We start from the raw sequence: 12,860 nt of genomic DNA on the forward strand, positions 1-12,860 counted from the left end.
AAAATGATCAGAGTGGGACTTTTAATGATTTGGTCAACGTGTTGTTGATATTGAGGACAGTCGTGCATTAAGTTGCATCACAGACCCGGTGAGAGACAGACAGGGAGGTTCATTGACACTGAAGTGCCGTCTCCTCCTCTCGCCTCCACTCACAACCAGCCTCTTATTGACAATGGCACCAGGAGTACGAGGGTCCAGATGTTTGTCTCCTGCTCCCACCAGCTGTGCCAGCCTCCGATACACAGCCTCACTGACTCTCAAGCAGGGACATAAGACATGCAGAGTCCACACACACAAACGCGCACAAACATGGCAGAGAGTCACCTACTGTAGGGTTTTATTCAAAAACAACAACAAATATTTGGTATTTTTAAGCATAAATCCACTATTTCGATCAAATGAAATAAAACACTTGTGGGCTCATAAACGCACACACGGTATCCACTTTCTCCAGCCACATGCTGTATAGACCCCTACGGTTGTTTGTGGGTGACGGGGTCCTAATAATTCGGTGAATAATACACATTTGTTTGGATGACTGCACCATCAGCGCACCCTTTGTGATTTCCAACATTGTTAGAATCGGTCAGCACAGAACCTCCAGCCCTTCATCCTGACAGTTTTTCCCTTTATTTTTGCCCATTGACTTGCAGCTTTGTCATTCAGACACAGAGGTGCCATTGTCCACATGTTGGTGATGATATCTGACAGTAGGGCATAGACAGAGGACCACTGTGGGATCAGTAATTAAACAGCATTTGTCTGACTAGTTCTTTCTGGGATGCTTCTGTTGCAGACAAAAAAAAAAGCAGCAGTGTGACGATAAGCAAAGTTTGAAAAAAGGCTTCCCCCTCTTTTTTTTTGAGACATGGTTGCTTCCAACTGGAAGAGACAGGAGAGAAATAACACTCTTATTTCTGCTACATTGTAATCCAAGATTCACCCTGTCAGGCAATAAGTTTGATTATCGTCCTTATTTGAAATCCTCACACCCCATCACACCACCCCCATGTTCTTCCCTCTCCATCCTCTCCTCCTCTTCCTTCTCCACACCCCTCCCCCACCATCCACAACCATATCAACATCCCAATCACTCGACATGATTATTGGGAAACCTGAGAAATCTGCTGCTTTGTTTTCCTACCGTATCACTGGAGATCAGAGTTTTCCTTGAAACTGCAGCATCTGTGGATCATTATAGGAGCTGAACTCTCGTCTGTTGACATTTCACGTCTCCTGTGTTACATACCAAAATATCATTGTAATTATTACATATGTTATATCAATAATGGTTAAAAAATTGAACCCCTATAGGAGTGACACAAAATAGAAAGAAAAAAAAAGAATAATCCAATGTCTTTTTTCTTTCAAAAGTAGTGAAAAGAATTAAGCAAACGTGGATAAAAGACAGACTCCAAAATAAGACAACTTTTAAAGTCACCAACAAGAAGAAGGAGTAAATATTCTCTATATCAGGTGCTCAAAGTTTTGGGACGATTTAGGAACCCAACATTGGACTCAACCATTAACTTTGTTTCCATTGACTATGAAATTGTGGAAATTAGATATGCAACAGTAAATGGGCCTAGTAGAAAGACTACAGAATCGAAAAACCTCAAATTTATTTAAAAAAAAAAGGTTTTTGTGCTTGGAAGAGGTGTTTTTTAATTAAAATGGACATATTTGGAAAACTGCAACGGAAACACTTTATGTCAAATTAAATGAGTGACCAACAACGAGATGGCAAAACGCCTCTTGGTTGGAACTGGCCTCCTTGGGCACTGCACAGCAGGGGCCAAAAGAGGTCCCACAGCGTCCCACAGCTCATCAAACGTTGAGCGTGTCATGCAGAATTGTTGGATCCACAGCTCCTCCACCAACCGCGATTTCCCAAAATCACTTCATCCGTAGCTGCTCCCACGTGTGAGGAGCTCGCCGCTCCATAGCCTTAATAAGACGAAGACGCCTCCTTTGATAGATGATGATGAGTTCTTGCGCTGCGGCAGAAATTTAAATGAATCAGCTGTAAATCATTGTTCACATTCGTCGCCATACTTTTGAATGACCTATAGCGTGAGTTGGTTTGTGTTTATTTACATTTAGGATTTAATGGAAATCTAGAATTTTTCTACAATTTTAATAGAGTTTTGCGCATATGTGCATTGAAAATGCATCTTATGTCAGCCACTTTCATAATACAGTGGCACAAATTCTTCTTCGCTCATTGACTCCGCCTGGATATTTCTCCAGCTACCCTGAAACAAGCTTCTGTCACGGTCACACCCAATTTTTGAACATTGTCCACTGTACAGCACAGCAAATGTTAACTTTTTCAGATTTACTTCTCACTTGTACATTTTTTCATAATTTTAATGATTTGTAGCAAAGCGACATTTTATGTTGAACTCTTTGAGCATTGCGTTAACTTCTTTGCAGACCAGGGACGAGACTTTGGCCGCCCCTTGAATGTGTATGTTGTATGTATGTATGTATGAAGTGTATGATCGTCCACTTAGCTTGAAAAATGCCTTTTCTCCCCACCAAAGGAACTGGCTCAAACTCCGTTTTCAATGCCACAGTCCCACAGGTCCCTTCTTCTCTTTTGAATGACGTCATCATTATGTTGGTTTTATACTAGTTTCGTGGGCATCTCTCCAAAGGATTTGGGGTTTAAAATTGTGGTTCATGTTAGCATAGAAATTTTTGAATCTAGAGTTTAATCCAATGTGAATAATACCTTTACCTCTTGATGTCTGAATTTATTCCCAGCAGTGGAGGAAAAACATTTATTTTACCTACGTTTTTGCTTTCATGTGTTGGTAAATTAAGGTAAATTTGAAGCAAAACTGGTTTGATTTATGTTTATATCCATAGGTGTCAAATTTGATAAAAGTCATGGCTACACACCAGTAAAAGTTCAGGCAAAGTGACAAATTATTCCAAGAAATGCAACAAGAAAACTAATTTGAATGTGAAGAACTCTTGTATTGAATGCTGCAACTGTGACGTTAAGTGCCCTGTTTGGATCCAACCACAACGGAAACCCCTTTTATGTGAAAACGTTTTCACATTTTTAATGTGAATCATCTCTTTGTGTTTCAAATCTCTCTAAAAAAAAAAAAAAAAACATACGTACATAGAGCTTCTCAGAAGCCCAAAGTGCTTTGCAGTCCCATTCACCCATGCACACACACTTGCACACACTAGTGGCAGCTCCGCCCCTTAATTCTGGCACCAACCTATAACCGCCAGGAGAAATGTGGGGTTCAGTGTCTTGCCCAGGACACTTTGACACATTGGCGGGCACGGCCGGAACCAAACCTATGCAGATCAAAGGTCGACCGCTCTATCTCTGCACCATGGCCGCCCCCTACACAATAGCTGATGGAATACTTGGTTTTTTTTTCTTTAACCCCATTTTGCTTCCTGTTTATTGAGACTTTTGTCTTTGATTGGCACTTTTGACCCCTTTAACTTGAGTCGAACCATGGATTTCTTTTTTTTATATGACCCATTTTCAACCTGGTTCAATCAAAAGGTTTCTCGTGCTGTTCTCATTTGTTATTCTTTGGAAGTTTAAAGTTTCAGGAACATTTCTCAACAACGTTGTCTCCTAGAAAAAAAAATTAAAAAAAGTTTGACACATTTAAAAAAAGCTTCATCTTTTCACCTGAATGAAATCTGTTGGAACTACAGGTGATAGACGAAACGGCAACAACACAAAGGGAGATGATAAGATATTTTCTGAGGATCTTTTGGGGAAAAAATGTCATTGAATGTTAGCATTGCTGTGCTAAATAACAAGACAGCATATGTGAAACAAAAACATCATTTGATAAAGCCTCCATAACCTCAGTCTTCTGAGCGACAGTTCTTGCCATCCTTCAGCTCTGCGGTGTGCCACTTTAAATCAGCAGTTTGAGGGGAGGTTGTGTCCTGTTTTTGCAGAAGGCATTAGTACACCACTCACAGCCTCATGCAGCCTTGGGTTAAACACAAATTATATGATTTCTGTCATCCAATCAAATCAGATTGACCCCTGGACCTGTTAGATGAGTCAAAAGCATAATGAAATATGACATGGCACAAAAGCTTTGATTCTAATCTGTTCTGACACGTGATCAGATGAAGATGACCTCCTGACCCTGACTGACAAGTGAGACGAGTGCTGGGAACAGGATACACCAGGGAGAAGGAAAAGAAACATGAAAGAAAAGTGTCTCTGTGCAATTAGAAAGGCTGGTTTTAGTCAATGGAGAGTTAGTTCATCATCAAGTAGGAGTTTAGGGTGAACGGGAGCATTTGCATCTTTGGGTATTTTGGTCATACTTTTCATTCACTCCATATTTTCTTTCCTGTTGCACTTCATTGCCTGGAAGGACAGCATCCAAGTTCCCAATACGGTTGTTTAGCATCCTCGTCGTTGCATTTCCAAACACTTTAACAGTGATGGATAAATAATTCAGATGGGGCTTTTTAAGGAAGAGATGTGATGAATGACCGGGTTGGGATGGATCGTGAATCCTGAAGTGTTTTTGTCTGGACAGAGCAGGATGGTGTTCGGCCGGCCCAGAGAAGAAGAGGAAAAATGGAGGTGTAGGTTAGCTGTAACGAGATCCTCTGCCCCCCCACGCCCTCAAGCTGCAAGAGAAAAGGCTCTGTGGCGTGTTGATACCCCCCTGACATGATATCGTAGCAGAAGAACAGCTATGGCTTTAATTAAGCCCAAGACGAGCGAGACAGGAGATGGATAGATGAAAACACCAGATGAAAAAGAGAAGAATAACAAAAAACAGCTGGCAAAAAGCTCCTAATGTTTACATTAGTCAACTGAAAGTAAGCTCTTTTTTTCTGCTAAATGAGAACTGTGTCACATTGAAACAAGAGTTGTTATGTCCTCTGGTAAACAGGATCCTCCGTAATCTTGATCGAGGAGATCAGAATGAATGAAAACAGCCAATGCTTTTAAAAATCCAAAGATTAACCCACAGTTTTCAAGCCAGACCACATGAAAAGTTGAGATAACAGGGCCTGAGTCTGTGTTTAGTGCTTTGAGGGGGTGATGGGAAGGTGTTGGAAAATCGAGTCTTTGGAGTGATGGAAGTACTGCTGGTATGTGAAGGATTTTAAACATAAATCAACACTGACAAAGCTCTCCAATGGGCAGATAAGTGCACATTAATGTTAAGACAGATATGTCATCATCTGTCTTCGAGCTGCCTGTTCTGCCCGCTCCTGGAAAGAAATATGGACTTGGGAGAACTCCAAACTCTTCATCTGTGCAGAACCAAAGAAAATCAGCCTGATATTACGGCTGTTTCACTCCTCTTCATGTGTCACTTTATAAAATGTTCACTGTGTTTTTCTCCACTCATAGAAACTGTTTTGCTATAGGGTTGAAAAAGAACTGAGTTCCTAAATGAGGGATTTAAGAAATCTTCAGGTCCTCAGAGGATCAAGAATTAAATTATTGGATGTATAAAATGCAGATGCTAATAAAAAAAAATTCCACACAATTAATGGACCATCAGCGTTTGTGAGAATCAAAGCAGATGGGGCTGAAAATGGGAAATGATTATTTAAAGCACAAAAAATTTTAACCCGTCTTTCTGAGAGTGCATACTCATTTTAGTCACCTCAAAACTATGCAGAAAAAACTGCAAAAGGCATCAACGTCTGGAAGCAGCAGCTACATTCAAACTATCGTGAAGCCATTGGAAAAAAGACGGCATGTTGTTTCTTTACAATAAACACGGCCAGGGCAGCTTTTTCTGTTCAGTGCTGCATGTGAACAGGACTTCTGAAACACTATCCGCCTCCCAGATGACCTCAAAGTGATGCTTACCCATAATGCAAAGCATCATGTTTGGTCACAATCAATTACAAGAAATTAATGCAAATTCCAAACGCCGAATCTCTTAGGTGTGACGGTGAATGGGGTTATCATCAGGGATTGTCTTTCAAGGGCAGTGCCGGGCCTGGACACAAACCACAAATACATCTTATATGCTTTGATTGGCAATTATAATTGTAATCAATTCCTTGGTGATGCGATAAATGTAAATAACAACAAATCAGCTGAAAGGAACACTGTACTTTTCGTACTAAAAGCCTTATCTTTTTCAAAATATGACAGTGCAGTTTACAATCCAAAGTGCAATATATAGGGATTCATTCTGCCGCATACAAGGTGGGGCGTTTTTGTGAATATGCTAACGCGAGTGTGGCGGGTTTTGGACTGTGTTTTTTGTTGCAGTCACACCGGCTGCGTCGACTCATGTTCAAGCAGCCACTTTCAATTAAAAGTCTATGCAAATGCGCATAGACCAAAGTTTTCTAGCTTCCGCATCCGGAACGCTCATGATCACGCGTCACTGCTCAAGTTTTTAAAATCTTGTTGCGGGCTTACTTACAAATTGGGCATTCACTAACGCGGAACGCGGCACTATGACCAATTGGGGACTTGGGTTTGATAGTGACTTGTATTTATTTATTTTTTAATGAACTATTTATATATTATATTATATTTATATATTTATATATTATTTGTTAAGGTAATAGATTCAACCCCTGAGACATGGAGAATCCAAATGTAAACCCCACAATTTATAATTGATCCTGAAGCATTCAGTTTCCCGCTGTTTTAATTACAATTGGACATAGAGTATTCGAAGTACCTCCTGCATTTCAGAATAAAAGTCGATCTAGGTCCCTTTCAAAAATAATGCATGAGAAGTTTACCAGGACAAACAGGACCACAGTACGTTCTTGAAGGTGCCACACGCAACGCAGCTGCACAAACAAGGTTAGAGGTTAGCGTATTCACAGTAATGTCAGTCTGTTTTTTTTTTTTGTTTTTTTTTAATGTTGCAAAAAAAGGTTGAAAGACAGGTATAATGTATACGCTATCATGGCTAACACTTCTAATGTGGCTAACATGTAGCTGTGACAGACTGTGATCCTTTACGTGTTCATAGGGTTGGGAGTTAGCATAGTCGTCCTATTGTTTGTTTTGCCGTTTTTAAGGTGGCTAAGTTGTGCGCAAATTACTAGGTTCTTAGTAACGTTTGTTTTAGCGGTATCAGTCTGGTTTTTACGTGCTGCAAACAAGGTTGGGATTTAAAGTGATTGTAAACATGCTAACAAGTTACCGTGAACGCAGTTAATAAAGTACGACTGACACACTTGTCATTGACTCTTTTGTCTCATAGTTCGGTGAGCCTTATGGCATAAATTCAAAAACAGACGACAAAATGCGGTAACAGAAAAAGAACAAACCAATCAATGAGATCTTCCTTCTTATGTGCACAAAAAGATTTGATAAAAAAGCTAAATGTTATTTGACAGAAAAACATTTCTAACATTGATGTCTGGCTTAATATGTAGTCGGCGGTATCCCAACTCTTGATTTCCACAGACACCACAACAATAATGTAATAAGAAGAAGAATATACAGATAATGAGCCATTAGTCGCAGTCAATATCATCACTTCAGACAGCCTTGAGTACTCAGGCAGTGTTACAGACGGAAGGAGAGATCTGTGCCAAATAAAAGACAAGCTGGAAAGCTCCCCAATCAATGTTATTTTCTCTCTCAGTCCCAGACCAACTGTCTATTCATCTGCTTCTCTCAAATGAAAGGTGTACTGCTATGTAACACTTAGAGATGATAAATCTGTCTCTTAATTAAAATGTTGCAGATTGTGTTTCACGCTCTGCAACATGAAACCGTGTGTTCGCCTTAGTGTGCCTGAAATATGAAGCAAAAATGGGCATGGTAAAGAGAAAAAACACATTAAGAAAAAAATAAAAACCCTAACACGACCTAATTGATCCAGCAAATCCCAGCTTTTTTGGCTTGGTGTTGGGCATGGGGAGGTAGCTTTCAAAAAGGAGAGGGGAGTATACATTACTTTTGGGGTGCACATCTGTATTTGCAATTTCACTCTGCACAGAGGCATATGAATAATTTATCTCGCCACAATCCAACTGGGAACGTCCTTGATATTTACATTTTATCATCAAGGACACTGGATGAACCTTCACAGCAATCTAACATATGACACTTCTTCAGTCCTCGTCCCCCCCCTCCCCCTTCCACGACCAAATGCAGCCAAGCAGGAAAAATGTCTCATGTCACTTCGATGTTCTTTGATACACCGTGAAAAACCAGCTGATGGATGAACACGCCTCTTAGTGATTAGGCATCCCTAGATTACCCGGCGATCTCCGGCACGCCGAGGTGGCTCAAAGGGACGACAACTCACTTGGCACAATGGCACCAGTGTTTACAGCAGACAATTTCGTTTCCTTCCAACAATTATGAGGGGAATTGAATCTCAGGAAATGTTCGTTTTCTCGTCCATTAGACCTCACAATAACACCATCCCCACAGGTTTAGGAAAACATCTGTCTTCAAAGGACAATGCAGAGAATTAATATCAACTTGCTTCAGGGTTATTTTAGGACAGAGGAAGACAAAATGAGGGAGCCAGATCAGTTTTAATCTTACTTTTTCTTTTTCTTTTGGGCATACCTTCCATGCTGGTTGTCTGGCTCGATTTTTTTTTATGACCATGAAATATATAATTGAGATTTTCCCATTTAAATTGGTTCCTCACTCTGTAGAATTTTTCTGGATGCATTTAAATTCTGCTTGAAGGTGGAAACCAAACGAGAGTCTGTTTCAGAGTGATATAAATGGAAACAAAAGCCTAGCCAAGCACAAAGTATTTGAGGCACTTCAAAATGAACAAACATCAACGTTAGACAGTAAATGAGCTTTTGTTAATTATTTCTGAAGTTTATTAAAGTTTGTTTGCATTAAGATGGGATTTTAATTTCCAAGGAGAACGCATTCTTTTGTCAGACGGGATTTTCTTTTTATAGTTAAAAAAAAAACAAAAAAAAACGTGTTTGCCTTTTTTTGGCAAAACAGAATTGAGCGATAGAAGGAAAAGAATACATACTCCTGAATCCTTTCTCCTCTCCTCCATCTCCTCATGCCCCTTATTTTCTAAAAGTATCTGTTTGAGAGATAAATGACCACTCTGCTGCCGAGGATGACAGCCTACACAAAGACGATATTGAATTGATTTCAGAAATGTTGCAGAACTGACTGTTTGATGTATACTGCTAGACATGAATCATAAAAATTCTATTAAAAAACCCTTGAATGGCTGACACCAAAATATTATTTGTGATGATTAATTTGACTCAGTCATTACAATGCGAGTCAAGTTGAATCGTCTCAAAAAAAAATTGCTTTTCATTCCCAGTTGAATTTCCCTGCTATTTCTCCTTTCTTCTGGCTCCACAACTCTAATCTGATTGGACTTGTGGTGTTAGTGCCAATTTACACAGAACATGTAAATATCCTATTATTCCCAGCTCTGTAAAGTGGACTTTTTGTGATTGATAGATATAGAATAAAATCAGTTTTTGTTGTCACTAGGGCTGCATAATATGAGGAAAAACTCGCGATTTGCAATATCAGTGATCAATAATGCGATGACGACATAACTTTCGATACATGCACAAATAGCAAAACAACCAAAAAGCATAATTTCCATTTCACTGCAGCATTTTAATTTAAATAAGCGTCAACAGCTTAATTTATACTCCAGATGACCCTCATCTACGTAGGAGGTGAGCATCTAACATAAAAGGGCTCCGCCTGATTGGTCAAATGCATAAAGGGATTGATTTGATTGGTAAAATGCTTCAAGCTGCCAGAAGATGGTTTTACCACATTTAAGTTAAGTATTTAAACATTTTGCGATATGCATATGGCACAGCTTGACATCATGATAACGATAAATTTGTGATTTATTGAGCAGGCCTAATTGTCACGGTCCACATGTACGATGGGATTAAATACTGAAAGATATGAACGGCAGAACTGAGAGCTTTTTTATATAAAATATGATGGTAAAAAAAATAAAAAGATTAAAATATTTACAATTGTTGCGTTAAAACTGCAATATATTTAATTTGACATTTTATTTTCAAGTTGTAATTTTTTTGGCAAATTTCAAAATAATGTGCAGAATTATAACTGCAAGTCATGCAGTTAGGAAAATATATCAATTCAATTAAAGACAAAGTAGAAATGGGGCCAAAACATATTTATTAAAAACCAAAAAACAAAAAAAAGACAATTTAGAAATGTTTGCAGTTTTTTACATTTCTAACTACAACATTTGGATTATCGTCGTCATCTGTCTTTGGCTGCCTGGTTCCGATCTGTCCTTTTTTTTCACAAACCACCTTCAAAAATAATTTACCAATGAGACTCAAACTTGAAAAAAAGCCCAAACTAACACCAACCCGCCACCATGCAAAGTGTTTGTTAAATAATGCTACTGTCCCTTATAGGTCCTTAAATTAAATCTCTTTTTCCCTCTTTTCTTTGTCAATGGATAGTCCCCCTACAGATTACCATTGCATTGACTGTTCCACATGACATTGAGGTTTCTCCCACTTCCAGGTGATCAGTTTGTGCTCGAGATTAGATTTAGATTTCTTTAAAATCATACTATGGATAGTTTTGACTTTTTTTGGTTTCAATATGTTTGGAAAATGACGGAAATCAAATGTTCACATCAACTAGGTGGACTTTCATTTGTAACACATTACAGCAGCGAATGAATGACCCTAATTCCCTCTTCTTTCATCTTGTTAAATAGGATTTTTGTCATTGCTTTTCATGTTTTGTCTGTTACTTTTACTCAGAGCTACACGGGTCAGACGGGTGGCGGTGGAGGAGGCGGTGCCTCCAGTGGAAGTGGAGCCGGGGATGAAGACTATGAGATACCACCCATCACTCCCCCCAACCACCCCGAACCTCCTCTTCTGCACCTGATGGAGCACGACTCCGCAGGCTACCTCTGCCATTCGCTGCAGCACAACGGGCTCATAAACCCTTATTCCTACCCAGAGCTGCCCACACTCATGATGTCCAACATGCTGGCGCAGGACAACCACCTTGTCTCCAGCCAAATGCCCTCGGTGAGTGGAACTGTCTGGGCCGGTGCATCACATGAGCGCTTCAAACCATAGCATGAAACAAGAAGATTTGGAGGATTTCTGCAGAAACGACTTAGGCCCCGTAGAAAGAAGGCACAAATTCTGACTCTATTGGAAGATTTTCTTCAAATGGGAAAAAAAAAAAAATCTGCCAATGGGGCAAGACAAATGTAAGAAAAAAACTTTAGTCACTAAGACGACATGTTTTGTTTTAAACTAATGCTATGTTCACACTGAACGGGATTTGCACGTCAAATTGCCTGTCCAAAAATGTTTCCATGAGTTGACGCCCCAGACGCATGTGGGGGCGGAGCTACTGCCAAACGTTTGTAGCCCGATTGCTACATGGAGCGGCCTCTGTGTTTATCTCATTCAAATGCATGGCAGACACGGATGATGTAGAGAGATCAGCTTTGTTTCTTGTAAAAAGCTCTACAAAAACATTCACGTCTACATGTCTGGGTGAATGAAATCCTTCAGTCTGTCCCGGTACGGTGGGCTTCACTCCCGCTGCAGGAGCATCTACTTCTGTGCCTCTGTGACCCAGTTTGATCACCTTCGACCAAACAGTAGCTGGGAGAGGCTCCGGCAACCACACACCCCCACAAGGGAAGCAGTGGGTTGAGAAAATGGATGGTAGTTCAAGACATGAGCCTTCGTATCCATCAGCCATGTTGAATTTATATTCTACCCACTGATTGAGCCACTGAAAAAAACCCAAAGCTGAGTCCCTGATTGGTTGACGCAATGTGTCAACTTCGCCAAAGTCTAAATGTTTGAACTCTGGATGCGTTGCAACACTCAAAACACATTATTTTGCTATTAAAAACACCTTCTCAATTTTACTTAATAAAAGACCATTACTCTAGAAACAGGGGCCCTTTTAGTTTCTAAAGATTCAACGTTTGTAGTCCAACCTTTTAAGCAAAAATTTAGATTAGAAGCTGGGCTGGGGGGAGGAGTCAATTATTATTTTGTAGCAGCTCCAAAAAAAAAGGTAATCAGCAACAAATCTGCTCTAACATTAAGCATCAGTCGACATGTCAGGTCTCCAAACATGAATATGTGCTGATTAGGGTTTCAAATCTGAACAGAAACCATTTTTTTTTACACATTAGCATCTTAATAGCAGGTCAAAAGCAGATTGTACAGGCTGTCTCTGATATATCCAAAAATAAACAGATAAACATGGAGTACAGAGATTTTTCTTTAATTAGAATAATTATTTTTTTTTCATATAACTGTCACTCTCAGGTCCTCTGAGATCTAAACACGTGTCTCTATGTTTTGTGTGACTGCAGCTCCAAGACTGCAATGACAGAACACAAATGGTAAACAAAGTAAACATAAACAACATTCCTTTGTTTTTAGGGGTTTGATGGTCAGGAACCTCAAACTGCCATAAATGACTAGATATCAGAAACAGCTCCAGAAATAGTCTGAAGGCTACACTTTTAGGGTAACGCTGTAATGTTTTGTTTTGTTTTCGTTGAGCTTTATTGTTTTTTATTAATAAATAATACTGTTTATGCATGCTAAAATATGGAGTATGTTATTTACATTATTCGCTTTACATTAAAAGAAATAGTGATGCATGTTAAGGTCAAGCACAGTCAAACCTGCATCACAAACAGAAGAGGTAAGGGGAAACAACAGTCAATGCTTGTGTTGCTGGAATCAGTCCGGATAAGGATCTGAAATCTAAACACGCCTTGCATTATATAGAATGGAACAATATTCCCCTGATGTATTGGATTCATGTGTCATTTATCTTCATATTCATTTCACAGTTTGGTCATGACCTTTACTGTGGAGACAGTGCTTGATTGGCC

The 12,860-nt window shown here is 39.5% G+C and overlaps 1 protein-coding gene across 5 annotated transcripts in view; it reads left to right on the plus strand.

Annotated features, from left to right (window-relative positions):
• tox2 (TOX high mobility group box family member 2) overlaps positions 1–12,860 on the plus strand; it is a 110,397-nt gene that overhangs the window by 64,040 nt on the left and 33,497 nt on the right. For all 5 annotated transcript variants that reach the window (XM_020703201.2, XM_011474913.3, XM_011474912.3 and 2 more), the window contains one exon: positions 10,735–11,010. In XM_020703201.2, coding sequence (XP_020558860.1) covers positions 10,735–11,010 — 276 coding nt within the window. The remainder of the gene's footprint in view (positions 1–10,734; positions 11,011–12,860) is intronic.

This window comes from Oryzias latipes, chromosome 5, assembly GCF_002234675.1.
Source record: "Oryzias latipes chromosome 5, ASM223467v1".
NCBI lineage: Eukaryota > Metazoa > Chordata > Actinopteri > Beloniformes > Adrianichthyidae > Oryzias > Oryzias latipes.